Below are 12,581 nucleotides of genomic sequence, written 5' to 3'. Positions count from 1 at the left end.
TACATCTTAATAGAAGTTGTTTTTCTTTTTTCCCTTTAAACTTGAGAGTCCATTTTCCTGGATATTAAAAAAACATGTCTCACATATTCTCTTGGGTATCCTATAGATGTGACTCCAATTTCTCCTGACATAAAACATTCTTGCGAAAAAGTCTGATGGTAAACTAATGTTCTTTCCTTTACACATCATTTATTCATTTTGAGCTGGATGCCTATTTGTTTTACATTATTATTATTATTATTATTTGGTTTCAAGTTTTATTTAAATTCCAGTTAACATATAACATAATATTGGTTTTAGGAGTAGAAATTCTGCTTTTGATGAATCACTATTCATCATTTACACATAACACCCAGTGCTCATCACAAGTGCCTTCCTGAATACCCATCATGCATTTAACCCATCCCCCCAGCAGCCCTCAGTTTGTTCTCTATAGCTAAAAGTTATACCTTTTTCAATATATATGTAATAAAACATATATATATATATTTATCTATGTAATAAAACACACACATGGGGTGTTTTATATATATATATATATAAATATATATATGGGGTGTTTATATATATATATATATAATATATAAATACACATATGTATTTTTAAGGTCCTATAATTTGTCTGGAATATATCCTATTTTTGGCCATTCGTGATTAATATTTCAATTACATGGTGTGTCCCTTCAGTGTGTAGCCTCAAATCTTCTATTTCAGAAAATTTTGATACTTGTTCTGTGCTTTTGCTCTGGTCTTCTTCTTCCACAACCCCTATAATGTAGATGTTGGACCTTCTTTGAATTTCTTCCATTTGTCATTTCCTTTCAAATCATTTTCATCTCTTTCTTCATTTCTCTTTGATTTCTTAAAATTGTCTCTTCTTCACTTTCTAGTTTTCTTTAGGCATCATCTGATGTATAGGATCACTTTATGTTCCTTCTAGTCAGTCTTCATTGTTTTATTTATACAGTTGGCCCTTGAACAATGCAGGGTTAGGAGCACTGACACCCCACTTAGTTGAAAATATGCATATAGCTTTTGACCCCCCCCCAACAAAACTTAACTTCTAATAGCCTACTATTGACAGGATGCGTTACTGATAACATAGCCAATTAACACATATTTTGAATGCCATATATATTCTACCCTGAATTCTTACAACAAAGTAAGCTAGAGGAAAGAAAATGTTGCTAAGAAAATCATAAGGAAAATACATTTATAGTACTGTATTGCATATGAGTGGATGCACACAGTTCAAAGTCATGTTGTTCAAGAGTTGGCTGTACTTCTTTCCTGAATTCTAGCACCTTACGTGGAATTTCTTACTTTTACTGCTATTCTAGTCTTACGGAATCTGTATGTCTTTTCACTCATTTTGCTGTGGTATGCTATAAATTGAGCCATCTGTGGGTATGTCTTTATGGTAAATTTTCACTCTTTATTGGGACAGTATTCTGGTCCTTATTCCTTTTTCCTTACAACTTTTGCAGGGAATTTGACTTTGATAAATTTCTGTTGCTCATTTTTATGCACAATTCGTTTTCCTGAGCTGTTTAGTATTTCCTCTTAGCTTCAGAGCTGTTTCTTCTGTTGTTTTGACATCATGATCCATATGGCAGCCTTCTTTCTGAGATTTCCTGGCTCTGTTATGGACAACAGACGCCACCAATTTGATCTGGATCTATTTTTTCCTTCATCACTCTTGTCGCTGGCCTATTTAGTTTTGTTTCCACTCCTGGATGGAGATAGGCAGGTGTTTTCCTGGTCTCAAAGACTTTACAGGCCTGTAATTCATCTTGGCTTTTTTCCCACAGGCGCCCACACCATGTTTTATATCCCCAAATTCATATGTTGAAACTCTAGCCCCCCCCCGCCCCCCGCAAATGAAGATACTGGGAGGTGGGGCTTCCTGCAGGTAATCAGGTTTAAAGGAGGCCATGAGGCTAGAGCCCCCATGATGGCATTTGTGCCCTCATAAGAAGAGGAAGAGAACAGAGTCCATCTTCTTTCTGCCACATGAACACATGATGTGAAGGCAGCCATCTATGAACCAAGAAGAGGAGCCAGATACCAAATCTGCCGGCACTGCAATCTGAGACCTTCCAGCCTCAGAACTCTGAGAGATAAATTCTTATGTTTAAGTCATCCAGCCTGGGATATTTGTTATAGCAACGCCAACAGGCTAAGTCACCATGCAAATCATGTGGTTATTGCTTTGTTTGCGCCTGCTTTTTGACTTGTGGTTTGTGAATTATGTAATTTTGTTGTGAATGTTGCCTATGCATTTTGGTTTTTATCTAGGTATTCCATTTATTTTCATGTGGGAATTCAAGGAGATTAAAAAATTATGCCAATGTCTCTGTCATCATTCCAGAAGACTCCTTGATTGTTTTTTTGTTGAATTTTGATCTACCATTTTTAAAAAAGATTTTATTTATTTATCTGACAGACAGAAGAACACAAGTAGGCAGAGAGGCAGACAGAGCGAGAGGGGGAAGCAGGCTCCCCACTGAGCAGAGAGCCCAATGCGGGCCTCAATCTGAGGATCCTGAGATCATGACTTGAGCAGAAGGCAGAGGCTCAACCCACTGAGCCACCCAGGCACTCTGATTTCTCATTTTTATTTGTCCTTTCAAAGAACAAAATTTTTGCTTTACTGATATCATTTATTGCTTTTTTCCGCCTGTTTGATTAATATCTACTTTTAGATATTTTTTTTTCTGCTGTCTTCATGTTTTCTTGGTTAGTCTTTTTATAAATTCTTGAGTTAAATATTTGGATGACTGTCAGCCTTTATTCCTTTACTAAATATGCACTCAGAGCTATAATTTTCCCTCTAAACATGCCTTTAGCTGCTTCTCACAGGTTTGAGCTATATGGTGTTCATTAGTTTTCAGTTCTAGAAACTTTTTATTTCCATGCAGTTTCTTCTATGCTCCCTAAATTATTAAGAAGTGATTTTTAAATTTTGAAATGTGTTGGTGTTCTTGTGGTTGTTATTTAGTTTCTAATTTTATTACAATTTGGTCAAAAAATGTCTTCTCTAGGATACTGATTTGGTTTATGTTTAGAATTCTTTTGTGTTCATAAGTGGCCGTGTCTTGTAAATCGTTTATATGTCCCTCAATCTGAATGTGTTTTCTCTAGTCGCTGAATGAAGGCTGGTCAACTGTGTATTACAAATCTTCTAAATCCTTATTAATTTTCCTGGCTCTTTGATCATGTGCTGAAGTATTATATACATAATTTAAACTGAGTTTTCAAATTAATCCTTAGAGGTAGGTACTATTATAACTTTTTTTACAAGTGAAAAGTCTGACATTCATAGGCATTCTGCTGTTTTGGTCCTCCAAATTGCAAACTGAAGAATTACAATTAGAAGTCTCGATTGTACACAGGCAGTGTTCAAATCTTGTTGCTAAACACAATGTTTATGTAAAATGTACTAAGCTCAACAGTATAAATTTTTTTTTTTCCCAAACTATACTGTGATACAATGTTGTTTGCTTGACTTGAAAGATTTGGTTTCTACATAAAACTTCCTCTTAACCCAAATTCTAATGCAAAAGCTTAACTGGACATGTTTCTCCTTTGTTCTATATACATGCATACCTGATTTTCAGAATAATGACCCTGAAACATTAAAGGAGATCAATAACTTTTCTAACCTATTAATGCTAGTATGGTAAGAGTATTTATATTTTATGTCTACCAATTTCTTGAAATCTGGGATCCATAACCACTTTCAATTAAGTAGATAATTAATTCAATTTATTCATCAGTCTGCAAGTCAGCCTAGAGCTGTCAAAGAATAAATACTAGCTTCCTTTGGGATGCTGCAGTGCTAGTCTGAGGAGCCAGAGTTTCACTCTGATAACCTCCTTCAAAATGAAGGCGCTAGTATATAGTTGAGGCAGAAAATCTTAAATATTCTAAGTATTTGACTAACTTTTTCTGATTTGGAGTTGTTAACAATATATTTCCGTTTGTAACTGAGAAAAAGTTTGAGAGCCATATTTTTCTTTTTGAAAATATTAACAGGTTGATAATAAATGGAAACACATTTATAAAAACATATGGCCACAAAGCCTGGTCCAACGAACAGGGCTTGATGAATGTCAGTTCTGCTAGAAAAGAGTGGTGTAATTATTGTAATTAGCTGCTTTATTGAATAAGTCTCCCACATAAAATGTCATAATTGGAAATAAGCAATTACTTAAAATTACATAGGTTGAAGGTGGTAGGTACGTCATTCAAGTGTATTTTAATTTTTCATGCACCTGTGAACCAAAGACTAATCCCTAAGTGAATATGACAGATCATGTGTATAACAGAATGTTTCTATAAAATAAACTTTTTATAAAATCGACATTGTGCTTGGAAAGAAAGAATTTTAAAAGGTGATTAGCGTAGGTGGCAACAAAATTAAAATGGTCATGTTACAATGTACACAAAGGTGAATATCATAATAATAGCATGTTTTGAAGCTTTGAAATATGTCTTAGAATGTGAGTTTTGTGGAAAGGCAGTTTTAGATGATGGGTTGAGATCTTTGATCTTGTTATTTCAACATTACAAATTCTGAACCCTGAAAAAACACCAGGCATAAAAGTTAAAAAATCTATAAAAAAAGTACACACACACACACGCACACACGTGCACACACACACAGTCTTCGGACTCCAGGGTAATTTACACATGTTGGTCATTGCTCTGTGTGTGAAACATCTTTTTATTTTTCTGTGAATTTCACTAGATCATAACCTTCATACAAAAAGGTTGTCCATTACATTGTCCTCCACTGTCCAGTCCTGCCTGTGATTTGTTTTTGAAATATATTTAAAGAGAAAATACATCGCTTAATATTAAAGATGACTCTTCTCTGTTCTACATTTTTTTTTTCTTATGGAGCGAATCCTTGAAATAACAAATGCAAATTGGGTAAAAATTACAGAGGAGGACTACTCATTTTGAAAGGCATCAGTTCACGCAATAGATAGCAAAGCCTGGTGAAAGTTGAGACTAAATGATTGGAAACTTAATGGGCTTGACTTATTTATGCTTGAATTGCATGGCAATGCTTTTGTCGCTAAAGCTTGGGGCATTGGAGATTCAGCTAAATCTCCAACAATTTACACACCAGCTAGCCTAGTATACTGATACCAAAGATGCAAAAGGTGAGGGAGAAGCTGTGTCTTCACAGACAGATATGCTCCCTATCCGGTGCTCACCAGTGAGAAGCTGTAATGTATTCTCTAATATACACCTAGCACAGAATTTCCTGGTTACAGCTCCTATAAACAGAAAGACTAAGACTGAAAACCTGCCCAGATTAAAAAAAAAAAAAGATGAGTGGATTTATGATTCTGAGAGAAAGTGCCAGATGCTTTTAACCATGCAGCTGTTTGAGAATTTAAAATCCAAGGCACTCAGATAATACGAGGGAGCTGTGTTTGCTCTCCAAATACGATTCAGTTGCATTTGGCCTTCAGATTCAAACAACAAGAACACCAACACCAACGAAACTGGACACACTGAGACTGGCAATACGCTTAATGGAAAGTATCACTTAGGAGTCCAACTGGATTCCAGAAAGAAGAACGTTGAAACAGTAGAGCAACAATTTCACAGATAGGATTAGCTGCAAATTCAGAGCTCTGACACCTGTTTTGAAAACAGCACTGAAGACTTGTGGTTAAAAGCCTTCCCCATTATCTATAGAAGATGCGCGATCCTAAGACGCATTAACTTTTGACCTTCAGTGGATGGACACTTAAGGAAATGCAAGCAGATCACTGATAATCCCAAACCCAAAGTGACTGCACAACAAAATATGCAAATTCCTCCTCTCACGTTGATTGAAAGCAGCAAAACGTGTTTATTACCCGACCCCTGGACATGGTTCGCATACGAAGGCCCTCAAGAAATACACATCAGGGGCACCTGGGTGGCTCAGTGGTTAAGCTTCTGCCTTCAGCTCAGGTCATGATCTCAGGGTCCTGGGATCGAGTCCCACATCAGGCTCTCTGCTCTGCCGGGAGCCTGCTTCCTCCTCTCTCTCTCTCTCTCTCTCTCTCTGCCTGCCTCTCCGCCCACTTGTGATCTCTCTCTGTCAAATAAATAAAATCTTAAAAAAAAAAAAGAAAGAAATACACATCAAACGGAAAAACCTGCAGTTGAACTCAGTTGCATTTGGATCTGAGCTCAAAAACATCCTGCAAAGATCAATAAAAATGGCTAAGAAAAAGTTTTCATTTAAATTTTGTATCTTTTTTTTCCGTTCTTGAGTGAATCAATTATCCAAGAATATATTTTTAAGCTAAAGAGAGAAGTACGGAGGGTTTTCACATTGGGGCTGACGAACCCTGCTTCTTCCCTCCCCCAGACCACACTGTTTGTAACTCCCCGGTGAGGTGGTGGTGCCATGTCGTCTCCCACTCTCCACCTAGAGATGCGTCTTGAATGGCACTGCAGAGAGGCTAAGCTATTATTTTAGAAAATTCTTTCAGAAGAGCAAAAGCCCTAAAGATGAAAATAGGCTGTTCTCCCTCTCTTTTTTCAGTGAGTAAACTATCCTGGAAATTATAGATCAGTAACTTACTATGTACAGAGTTACTGGAACAACTCATCACTCTATAATCACATAGAAGAATACAAAACACTGTCTGGCAATCAACAAGGCTTTGTAAAGAGTAAATCTTTCTGGAGCAATTTAATTTACTTCTTGAGAGTCTAAGACACTATAGAGGCGGTGGGGGTATTCACTGAAATATCACACACACAAAAAAACAAACTAAAAAAAAAAAAAAGCCAGATTCATGAACAATGAAGAAAACAAACGGGCAATTAATACACCATGCTTAACTAGACCATTACAGCCAAAGGTTAACTTGTGTAAGTGAAAGTCCTTGTCTTGATTGATGAAAGTAAATCTATTTGCTTATGAATTCATGGTATGATTTAGCATCAGTAACCTTTCTTATCTGGTATTAGATACACATGACATATGCTTTGTCAGTGCAATGCTAGGCATTTAACATATATTATTTAATCCTTGTAACAAACCCCCCAAATAAGAATTTTCTCTACTTTATAGATGAGGATCGGAACCTGCATCACTTATCACTGTGGTCACAATCGTTCTTCCGCTCTGCTTCTCCCAACGAACCCTTCCTTATGCCCAAGCATCTACCGCGTCCTGCTCTTTCCTGCCTGCTTCCCTCTCCGCTTGGAGCACCCTCCTCCTGCACGCTCAAGCTTCCTGCTCCTATAAGGGGGGGTTTCAGGGGGTCCTGTCTCAGGTTCCCGCAACACTTTCCACTTCCATGCATTTACACATGTTTCTTCCCATTAGACTAAACACTTCTAAAGGGCACAGCTCACAGCTCATGCAGTGCTGAATTCCCGTGGCCCCGAAGAGTGAATAACAGGTGTTCCCTAAACGTTTGCTGAATGACTGAGTGAGCGTGAAGACATACAGAGATGAAAAGGGTAAAGAAAACGTAGTATTATTTGGATTGCTTTCCTCATTTTGTGCATGGGTTAGCTGATAAGGGTGAAGGCTTTCTATGGGAACCGCTAAATGCTTAGCAGTGAGGGGGCAGGTATGAGAGAGGACAGACATTGCCCTATTGTCAGGGAAACACTCCTTGTTCTTTATCACGTGACTTCCGAAACTGTACTAGGAAGTGTCCGGGCACAAGGGGGTGGCTGGGACAGGCCTCATCCATGTGTGTGTCTCAGGCTGTTGTGACTGTGTGGTTCCCTCATGTTCTCCAGACACTGTGAGGTTCTGCCCCCTGACATGGCACGGCAGCCAAGACAGCAGGGCAGAAAGGTGTGGGAGCTCAGCTAAAGGACGGTGAGAGTCCCCATATCCGGCCATGGAGGGGAGCGGGAAACCCTGCCTTCACGGAGATGACTCACTTGGGAGGACAGAGTGGGCTGCTCCCATTACCAAGTTACTGGAAAAGCAAGGTCACATCTCAATTTACTAACAAGTACTCTACTTAAGAAACCCAGAGTTTAATTGCAATAATAGGGACAAAAAAATATGAGTAGAAAACCATTGCCTTTTGCTTGAAAACTTGAAAAACTCCTCTCAAGAGATGTGGGTTATCCTTTTATCAGGAGGAGAGGAAACCCCTAGTTGGTGCCCCAGGTGGAGAAGCAGGAGGAGAGAGGGATGGGGGAATTAGCCTGGAGAATGCCCGTTTCTATGGAATGGGAAAGGGAAAGCACTGTTTCCTGTCCTTTCCGTTTAGGATCTGCAATAATAACATAAAGATTTTATGGTTTTGCTTGCTTGTTTCATATGCGGGGAAGGACAGGTGTTTTAAACAACATGATAAAGGTAATCAGAACCATTTTTAACAACACGGTCTGCAAAGCAAGGCTGCCACAGACTTACTCAGGATTTTTGGAAGCTGCGGTAAAGACTGGGAGAAGATCCTGCCTGCCTGGTGCTTTCACGTTTCCGGCATCGCTTACTCAAAAACATCCCCACCTTTTGTTGTCAGGTTTTTGTTTTGTTTTATTTTGTTTTATCCCTTTACTTAGGATCTTCGGGTTCGTGAGCACTCAGTGTTCTCCTGGGCAATGGGAAAAGTGGTTCCCTCTAGTCTAGCGGGAGTCAGAAGTTCCTCCTGACAGGTAATTGTGAAGGGTGACATTTTCTCTTAATGTTCCTCTTTTTCACGTCATGGGAATCACTGATAAGCCAGCCCCTCATTTACTTCTTATTTCTTACTACTCTTTGAGGAAAAACAGCCTCAGTTTGTGTTGTATGGTGCTGGGGGAATTTCTTCACATCGAGTGAGAAACCTTGCCATCCCCTTGACACGGCCTGGCATTTCCGAAGGCAGCTGGGGCTGTCACAGAAATGTCCAAGCGCTCGCTGAAAAATAGTTTATCAGAGGAGCTAAGAGAGGTGTGGTCTCTGTTCAGGATTTTTGTCGTGTGTTTCTGTAATTTTATGTGGCTTTAGGGTATCTTAAGACAAACAAAAAAGGTTTGGCATATTTAAAAATTCAAAACACCAGACTGCTCCCTCTTCTATTTCTGTCCCCCTTATGTATCCTCATGTTGAAATTCGTTAAGTTGGTTCTTTGTTTTGGGTGTTCCTGGCTGATGGCTCTCAACAAAGATAAGAGCTTCCAAGTGTTTATGAAGAATGGCAGGAGCTGATGGCAGCTGAGGCTGGAAACCCTGGGAACTTGAAAGGAGTGAAGGTGACTTTCCCGGAGGCCTAAATAGAGCCAGAGCTTTAAGAAGGAAGGGTAGCATGGAACAAATCTTGCTGCTGCCGCCATACCAGGGTAGGTGCTCCTGAGATGAAAAGAAAATATGTTCTCTACATCTCACCTTCCCAACTGGAGGATGGACCCAGAGAATGAAGCTCATGGGGGGGTAAATGACATTAGCCCAACTGTAGGTTACCTATCATGGGCCAACAAGGCTTGCATGGGATGAAGGCCAACCTAACCGTCACTGGTCATGTTCCTCATGTAAGATCACATATGGTGTGCTGGAATCAGCCAACCTTATAGTTTGGGGACTGCCTGGGATCTTCAGAAAATTCTAGTCTCCTTTAAGATGCTGAGTGATGTGGAGACCACCAAGGGGCCATGTCTTTGCTAGTTCTTTAGATTTTAGGAGATTATAAGAAAGCCTCATTTGTAAGATTACAGAATAAAACTATAACTGTTATCTTCCTTTTGGTTAGTTAAAAAGAACTGTCAAATGAGAAGCTAAGAAGGAGCCACAAAAATATAAGGACATTAAGGCAATCAGAAATGGCATTTGAAATTCTCTGTGACCTAACCCAGGGATCCCTGGGGCAGGGATGGCGGTGGTCACCCAGAGGGGTGCACAGAATGTGTCAGAGTCTCCTCAGACCACCCTCCAACCACCTCCACACCTGCCAACAACTTTTTTATCTTCTTCCTCACCATTTCAAAACACTCTGTTCAGGAAGTGTGAGAAACATCACGTTTGCTTTCAGACAGAGAATAAAGTTTCATGGGCTAATTTCAATTTTGTGTTTCCAGTGGGATAATGTTCTTAGTGATTTAAAAGAGCAGGTGGGGGATTTATGCAGACTTTGGGCATAACTACTATGAGCTCTTGGTGCTTTTCCTGGAGATAGCAGGTCGGAATCACAGCCCAGGCTAGGGGTTCATTCCACACCTCTGGCTAAAGTCTGCTTCTGGTATAAATTATAAAATCAAACAATCTGTGTTCTAGTATGAAATATGCAATTTCAGGCTGATTGGCTGAAACCAGGCCATTATCCTCCCACCCGATTATCCACCAACACGAGCTCTTTCACGTCCATATTGAATGAAATATAACTAAGGACAAGAATGTGACAAATTTACTATTAAAAAAAAAACAGTTGAAGTCTTTAAGGAGGATATTGAGTTCATGTGCATGCATTTTGTGATTTCCCACTCAAAACTTAAAAGCAAAGGATGCCATCAGTTGAGATCAATTTAGTGGCTTGGGAGATTAAGTAGGACAATTATTTCAAAAATACAGAAGAAAAACAGAGAGATGGCAGTCATAAGAGAAAAGGTAAGAGAAAAAAGGAGCAGATGGAAAAGTAATCATTGAACAAGTAATAAATGAAAATTTTCCTGATAATATCTCAGTCTACAAACTAAAAAGACTCCCCAGTTATGGAAGCTCTGGTGAGAAAAGACATACAAAATATATCCTGGTAAGGTTTCTGAACTCCCAGGATATGTAGAAAGTCTTAAAAGCTTCCTCAAACCAGAAAAACCTACCAACCAACCAACCACCAAAGAAAAACCTAATTACCTTCAAATGGAAAAAAAAAAAAATGACATCGGCATCAGGCTTGTCCTCTGCAATACTGGAAAAGAGAGAGAAGTAACATCTGTAGGTGACTGAAGAAAATCAATAAATGGAAACCCTTGAACAAGAAGAGACATACTACAGGGAAATCATCGTCATCATAGTTGAGAACAAAATCACAGAACCTCAGCAGAGGACCAGATGCTATGGAGAGGGAAGGAAGAGACATGGGGAGGGGGTAGGAGAAAAGAAGCAGAGGAGAAAGGCCCAGGTAGGAGGAAAGCCTAATCCTTGTGGGATGGGGGTGGGGGAACAGAGAATCTTAAAGGATGAAGGATCTGGTATTTGATTTTCATGTGATAATGAAGAAATACGTATTTGATCAAAAGCAACAGAAAAAGGACAGCCACAATTCAAAGGAATAAAAAAATAAACTAAGACTTCTGGAGTAAAACACTTGCAAGTGAATTAGATGCTTTTGTGAACTCTAATGTTCAAGACCTTTTACAAAATCTGTTATTGATCTTTTCTTTCCTTTCCTTCTTTTCTTTTCTTTTTCTTTCCTTTCTTTCTTTCTTTTTTTTTTTTTAAGAGGGGGAGAGAGCGAGTGAGTGGGAGGGTGGGCAGAGGAAGAGGGAGAGACTCTTAAGCAGGCTCCACGCCCAGTGCAGAGCCTGACACGGGGCTCCATCTCACCTCCCTGAGATTATGACCTGAGCTAAAACCAACAGTCAGACGCTTCACCCACTGGGTCACCCGGGCACCGCAATCTCTCCTTTTCTAACTGTGGAATCTGAGGGAAAAAAATAACCTATCCACTTTTCAATGATCAATAGATAAATCACAACATGAACAAGCTAACATACATAGCGATAATTCCTGCTACATACTAAGTATGCAGAAGTTATTTTGACTGATTTCAGAGAAACTTGCTTTGGTTTTTTTCCCCTGAAACAGTAACTGGAATAAACATGGTCTCTTGCAACAGGCAGCATACAGCCACTGTTAAACCTGGGCTGACCGTTAGTAATCAGTCTTCTGCACGTGAGGAAATGCAGGGTTGGGGAGGCTCTCTACCTCTCAAAGTCACAGGGCTGCTATCTGGCATGGCACAAAAGCTGATGTGGACAAATGTGAAATTAAAATTCATAAATTTACAAATGTTAGGTTTAACGATTTCTTCTACAAACAAAATTATTTCCTCCATTGTTCTCTTGAGCCATTAGATGTCAGGACCCCACATAAGCCCAAAGTTACGTAGTTCTTTTCTCTATCGTATATGCTTAAGAAAACTTTGGTAATTTGAAGTAGTGATTCTTACTTTTTCTTAGTTTAAATTTCATTAGTTAACATTTAGTGCAATCTTGGTTTCTGGAGCAGAATTCAGTGATTCACCACTTCCTTACAACACCCAGTGCTCATCACAACAAATGCCTTCTTTAATCCCCATCCCTCATCTGGCCCATGCCCCTCCCACCTCCCTCCACTCCCTCCACCACTTCTCTATTCTCCTTCGATAAGATTCTTACTTTTTGGTCGATGTATTTGTTGTCTTCGACTGCAGACCGTTTGGAGTGATCACATGAGGAAGAGGTGGACGGAAGGCTTCGTAAGAGGCAGCAGGTGTCCTGTTGCTGACGATCAATGAACTGCTTCATGAAACTTTCCCTTTGCAAATGAAGTACACACATGTCAAGCATTGTTAATGAAATGGATGGCATTTTACACTGATGTGTTTGCCTGAGCTCAGATAAAGGTGACAAAGG

The 12,581-nt window shown here is 39.3% G+C and overlaps 1 protein-coding gene across 4 annotated transcripts in view; it reads right to left on the bottom strand.

Moving 5' to 3' along the window:
* Positions 1 to 12,581, bottom strand: part of NALCN (sodium leak channel, non-selective) — a 303,765-nt gene that overhangs the window by 68,381 nt on the left and 222,803 nt on the right. For all 4 annotated transcript variants that reach the window (XM_032881092.1, XM_032881089.1, XM_032881090.1 and 1 more), the window contains one exon: positions 12,345 to 12,483. In XM_032881092.1, the coding sequence (XP_032736983.1) occupies positions 12,345 to 12,483 (139 nt within the window). The remainder of the gene's footprint in view (positions 1 to 12,344; positions 12,484 to 12,581) is intronic.

This window comes from Lontra canadensis, unplaced genomic scaffold (genome assembly GCF_010015895.1).
Source record: "Lontra canadensis isolate GAN:19392208 unplaced genomic scaffold, GSC_riverotter_1.0 scaffold73, whole genome shotgun sequence".
In the NCBI taxonomy this organism is placed as follows: Eukaryota; Metazoa; Chordata; class Mammalia; order Carnivora; family Mustelidae; genus Lontra; species Lontra canadensis.
This window is presented reverse-complemented; position numbering and strand designations above follow the sequence as displayed.